Here is a 6,352-nt window from a genome sequence, read left to right on the forward strand (position 1 = left end):
CTGGCATATCCCGCGGGCGTTTCCTCGCCTCTCCCGAGGGTGATACACCGGCCACCGGCGTGGCGTTGAGGCCGATGGACACGGGCGTGGACGGCACCACCACGCTCACCTCTGCGGGCATTCCTCAGAGAAGCGGGAGGTTTGCGGATAGACATGGAAGCCAGGAATCGCGTGCGTGACAGACGCGCGCGGCGACTCTGGCGGCACCATCCGAGGAAATGCGGACGAGCCCGTGCTGGCCGCGGCCAAGGCGGCGTTGATGAGCCTGTGTTGGCCAGGGTTTAACCCTAGGTAGATCAGGGCCTCCCTCGTTGCCGCAGCGACTTGGGCGTTGGTTTCCTCCTGTTGTGCGGCGGCGGTGAGGGCGGCGACGGCCGCTTCTTCGTCCCTTGCGTCCGCCGCGTGCCTCCGGTCCTTCCTCTTGGCCGACTGCACGGCCCGCTCCTCGGGCGTCAGCTGCTTCTTCTTCTTGGGCGGCGCGGCGGTCTTGTGAGGGGCGCGGGGCTTGCCTTTGCCGGAGGGGGCGGAGGTGAGGCCGAACGAGGCGAGGGAGGCGGCAACATCGAGGGTCGGCGCGTCGTCCATGGCGAGCAGGTGGGAGCGCGATCGGGCGGGGATGTTTTAGGAAAGTGGAGGGAAATGGTGGCCGTTGTGCCACCGACTGACGGGTCAGGGAAGGAGTAGACGCGCGTCCGTTTCGTGTCCACGGCGACGCAAATCAGACTCAAAATTGAGTTGGGAATAGGTCGACAGATGAACGAAAAGCGGACACGCGTTCGTTTGAGTCGGCGCGTTTGGCTGACTTTTTTGTCTGCGGCGACCAAACAAACACGCGCAGATGAAATGAATTGGGGCGTTGGAGTTGCTCTAAGCTCCTGATTAACACAACCCCCTTGCCATAACCGGATTGATCCAGACGCAAGGTGGCAGCCGCTGCCATCATCACCATCTGCAACCGGGGCCGTCACTGGGAGACGCTTAGCAAATTCAATTTGTTTTAGACCCTCTCTCCGGTTTTTATCATCTAAAACAAATACCATTCACCTCTTGGGTCGTTTTGGGCCGGTATCAGGCTGCAAGTGGGATCGTACATGGGAGTCCCACCTTTAGCCCACTTAGTCCCAGTAGGTTTAGTGGGAATAACTGGACCTCCCATCAGAACATACACAAATTATGTGGGCACAAATGGGATCCCACGTAATCCACAGTGAGCTTAGTTACTCAATTAAGCTTGGAAAGAATTTCAATGTGTCGCTGTTGGATCTGGACACCAAGTGGGGGAAGAACACCTCGCTACACACAGGCCAGCGAGACGGGGTGGAGCGCGCATACGGGGCAGCAGGGGGCACCTTGCACACCTGCTCCGGCCAGCAGCAGGATACGAGAACAACGCAGATCCGATCGAAGACGGGCGAGGCGGAGAGGATCCACCGCGCGGGAGCACCACACCAGGGGGAGGGGACGGCTGCTGCTGGGCACGGGCCAGCGAGGCGGGGGTGGAGGCCGCGCGCGCCGTGCACAGGAGCGCCCGCTGCTGAGCACAGGCCAGCAAGGTGGGGGTGGATGGCGCATGCGCCGCGCGCACAGGAGCACGCTGCGGCGGCGGCCATTGCTCGTGCTACGGCCCCGCCCTCTTTCGGGGTTGTGTTAATAGGGCAAGGTGGGCTTCCAATGGGACTAGTGGGATTGCCGGATTCTAATGGGAGCCCACTAAGTCAATTTAAGTGGGATGGGCTATTTAGTCCCACTTGATCCAACCTCCACCTGCAGCCTGAGGCCGGTATGTCTTCAGTTTCTGTTGCGTACGCCGCAAAGTCGTGATGCAGTTTTTTGTTCTGTGGTAGTGTTGTTGAATTTTTTTTTTCTTCTTTTGTGCTGAGGTTAACTTGCTGTGTGGTTGCGTGAGTGCGCAAAGTTCAGACGAAGCAAGCGGCCTTGTGCTTGGCTCGTGATTCACGAGTGAGCAGAGTAACAGTTTGAAGCTTAGCTTTGGTTGGGCCTAATGAGACCAGAAACTAATTTAATTTTAATTTTAATTTTAATGTGCTCAAAAATAGATGGAAAAAACAAAACTACGACATCGAGGACTGCAAACTTGGGACAAGCTTAATTTTGCTCATCTCGGATGTTTGCAGTGCCTCTATGCCGTGGTTTCGTTAACCATCAAACGAGCTAACTCGGCCTCACCTCCTGTGGAAACTCCTCTGCGCCCTGGGACTTTTATACTGCGCGTTTGACTCATGCGCTGTGTGGCTGGGCGATGTGGGACTAAACGAATGCACTACCGCGTCATGCCCACCCGAGAACCTCTGGCTCCGGGCTTCATTTGGTGCTGGGATAATCGACATTATACTAATGATAGTGTTTTTTTAATTCATTTGTGATAAAGTCATTACGAATAACAGTGTTGTTTCTCTAACCAAATACAAGCCCGTTCTTGCCGTTTAAAGGCATCTTCAATGATAACCCTCAAATCATTCACATTTGGCTGGAGCAAACGGTCCGGACGCGTTGTATCATCCAACACGATACCTCATATGTCCACGGATCGATTCGGACATCAGTTTTCCTACAGATCAAAGGCAAACTTCCACGTAAGCGTCTGACATTCAAGTCCCACCCAAAACCCTCTGCACGATATCCTCAATGGACGTGTCGCTTCCTACGTCATGCCAGCTCAGAGCCACAGCGGCAAGCATTTGATGCCGCTCGATGTGACCGGGCGGGAGGGTGACACTGACTGACGTGACTAGACGGGTGACCCCGCTTCAATATTGACATGTCTTTCCAAGAAACCAACTCCAGCCGCGACACCATATTGAAGAGGGTTGACCGTTCGTTCGCCTGGCCACGGCTATTTAAGCATGGCGCCGCCCACGTCGCGCTCTCCACATCTTCGCGCCCACTCTTTTCTTCATCCAGTCACTAGCGATGGGCAACTTCTAGGCCTCGGTGCCGGCAGGCGGATCCGGATCCGACTCTGGATCTTGGCATCGCCGTCTCGCTTTCTGGGGCCCTCTTCCTCCACGACGGTTGGCTCCTCTGTGAAGGAGGGGATAGTCATATCCTCCGACGACAAGGAGGACAAGCCATAGCAACGACGTCCACCGCAGCAGCCGCCCCTCCTCTCGGAGGCCACGACGGCGACGAATGAGTACAAAGCACAGATGAAGCTGATGCTCTGACGCTTGCTCCTCCACGACCATGGTCCGGTGCCGCCACCAGAGCCGCTTTTCCGCCGCGTTCAGGCGGAGCCGCATTTGCCTCCACGCCGACGGGTGAAGGCGGAGCCTCCTTTCCTCCCTGCTCTCCCTTGCGCAACCGTGGCCTCCAAATCAAATGCCGCGTGAAGTAGGAGCGGGAGTTGCCATTGCCACGTGCATGAAGGAGGAGTCGCCACTGCCTAGCCGCGTTGGAGGTGCTACCCCATGCCCCCTCCCCTCCCGCGCAAGCGCATCCTCCACTACCTCGGCGACAGAAATTCGTCTTCTCAAGGCGCGAGAGAGTACGGACTCGGAGGGACTCCGATATCTCATCGCCGCAAATCCTCAAGGACGAGATGATGAAGTACGGCGAGGAGTGGTCTCTGAGCGAGACCGCCGCCGCCACCTCGGGCAAGCCCCGCCATCTTAAATTCCGTTTGGAACGTGACCGGACATTTATAGTTAGCTTTGCATGAATTCTGTTTTAAACGTGACTGGACATGTATAGTTATCTTTGGATGAACATTACAGCTAGCTTTGGATGTACGGCCCCCGTATCATTGTATCATTGCCTCTGGCACACTTAGATAATTTGCATCTAAGAAGTTTTTCTCTATTATATGAGTGAGGCAGACTTAGATAATTTGCATCTAAGAACTTTTTCTCTATTATATGAATACTTGTTCAAGTCCATCCGTTATGTGTTCATTCTTCACGGATGCAACAAACGTTTGATTTGGTTTGAGGGGGGATTTGCAAACGCACCCCAGTAACGACTAACAATAACAACACAGGCCAGAGATACTTTAGACAGCAGCTAAATTATTCACCCAAAAGTATCAACCGACGGCTTAACAAAGGGGAGGCACATGCACACCCCGCTACCCCAGTAAAATCCAGCACTCCAGTGACGGACTAACAATAACAGCGCACCAGCACTATATCCCCATGTCCAACGTGCTGGTACAGATTACATACTGTATGACACAGATTTATTGCCACCACAAGGGGGTATGGGATTGCTCTAGCTCTCGGCGCTGACTGCATCGGCTGTGGCTTCCTTCTCTTTTACCTCCTCCGAGCTCACCTCCCTTGGCTTGTGCTCAGGTGCCTTCTCGGTCTCTGCCTCGGTGGTGACTGCTTCATTTGTTTCTGGGGATTTGCTTGTGGTGCCGTCTTCTGCGGGAGCTGCCTTCTTGATGGTACCGACCTTCACATACTTGCTCATGAACTTGTATTCCCAGTCTTGCAGTGCATCGAGCTCAAACGGCCCGAGGCCAGAGGTATCACCGTTCAGGTCCTGGGGCTCGAAAGACATCTTGGCTAGAGCTCTGCTGGCGTCTTTGCCAGCAAATAGGGCATAAGGTCCACCAGGTCCGTAGAACATTCTGCAGAAAAAAGGTCAAAAGGATAATTAGAAATACGAACAGAAGAACAAAAGCATATGAGATACTTGACACATTCATCATATGAATGAGAGCATGATGACAATATATGACAGTAGAGGATCCTAACCCATGGATGACTATGCATCCATCATGAAACACGACAGATCACCTAAAAGTATCATTGGAATTTAGGGAGTGTCCATCCATTAGTCTAGTTTTTGCTAAGGTGGATCCCACAGTGACCTCTTTCATCTAGCTATTTCTAGCCCAGCACTTGGAACATGAATTAAGAAGCTGCTACATAAATTTGGTTGCAGGTGAGCTTCAAAAATCATATGGCTTAAAACAAGCTCCAGACATAGCATCGCATCATCCCTTAGTGGGGAATCAGCCATACTGACCACTACTTTTTTTTCAAGAGTACACCAATTGCGTGCAATTTTACAAGAGCAAAGTAAATTTACTAGAAGCTCGAGCACAATGCGAACAACGGCTCAAGCACACCCAAACATGACCACTACTTTAATCCTTAGCGGCCATACAAGGCATGGGGCCTGGTGTGAATCTTTTAGCATCTGATGATACAGATGCTCATAAAGCTCGGGATGATAGATCCAAGATCTGTTATATTAATATTCCTCTCCTCCCACAAGATATGTGTGCTCCACCAGCAACCACAACTGGCATAGCAAAGGATAAAGATACGAAACCACATATCTTATAGCATTATTGAGCCTAACCATTTAACTTACATAAAAAAATGCAAAGGCCAAGAAACTCCTTTAATATAATTCGTGCAGTTGTTCAAGTGAAAAGTACCCAGCATAAAGGGGCTTTGCTTACTACAAAAGTAGTTCACCGACTATCCCAGCCAGTTAATAGTTCACTGTGAACTACCGTACCTGTTTCGATCCTACTCGATCTTGAACCCCCAATTATGATGAATTGCACAATTCATTCATACAAATACCAGTAAATCAGTCACCTGGTGTACTACCAGCATAACAACAGATTCACACAAATACTAGTAAACCAAGTCAATAGGAGAATCCATCAATCACATCATAAAATCGGTGGATAAGAGCAACTATTACAAAGCAAAAGATAGGGTTTCAGGCGAGCGAGATACCTGCTCTGCGTGACGTCATAGATCTGACCCTTGATGGCCATCAGGAGAGGCTTCTTGGGGTCGGACCCGTCGTACTGCCGGAGCTCCTCCTCGTCGACCTCGCCCAGCTGCACGGGAGGAGGGAGCGGCTCCGCCTCGGGCTCCTCGCGCGGCCGCTGCCGGGGAGGCGGCGGCGGCGCGAAGATCCCCGACACGACGTGGTACAGCGCGGCGGCGACCGCCACGGCGGTGAAGAAGGCCGTCGGGGACAGCCCCGTGTACGCTAAGATCGCCTGCTTCAGCGTCTCCCAGAGCTCCGCCACCGCCATCGTGAAGGCTGCTAAGCTCACCTCTTCCGACGAGGGGGTTTGGAGACTTCTGGGATGAGGGGCGGGGCACTCTGGTCTTTTCGCGGCCTTCGATCTCGAGGGGAGGAGGGTGTGGAAAGAAATATCTCCCCAGTTTATAAGGGGAGGAGAGGTTGGGTGCGTGTGTGAGAATTTCTGGTTTGGGTGCCCATCAGTCAGGGACGGTGGCGGCTAGCGGAGCGGAGTTCTCTAGAAGGAATCCCTTCGTACGCATATGACGAGACTTTGAGGGGAATCCGGACTCGGAGATGAGTCGGATTCGAATCCGCGACGTTTAGGAATAGA

The 6,352-nt window shown here is 53.0% G+C and overlaps 1 protein-coding gene across 1 annotated transcript; it reads right to left on the reverse strand.

Annotated features, from left to right (window-relative positions):
* Positions 1-4,005: 4,005 nt before the first annotated feature.
* LOC125509106 (membrane steroid-binding protein 1-like) lies at positions 4,006-6,146 on the reverse strand. Its single transcript, XM_048673990.1, has 2 exons — positions 5,721-6,146; positions 4,006-4,591 (listed from the first exon to the last, which is right to left on the reverse strand). The coding sequence occupies exons 1-2, from the start codon at positions 6,026-6,028 to the stop codon at positions 4,228-4,230; spliced, it is 672 nt and encodes a 223-aa protein (XP_048529947.1). The 5' UTR covers positions 6,029-6,146; the 3' UTR covers positions 4,006-4,227.
* Positions 6,147-6,352: the final 206 nt, after the last annotated feature.

Source organism: Triticum urartu, chromosome 1 (assembly GCF_003073215.2).
Source record: "Triticum urartu cultivar G1812 chromosome 1, Tu2.1, whole genome shotgun sequence".
In the NCBI taxonomy this organism is placed as follows: Eukaryota; Viridiplantae; Streptophyta; class Magnoliopsida; order Poales; family Poaceae; genus Triticum; species Triticum urartu.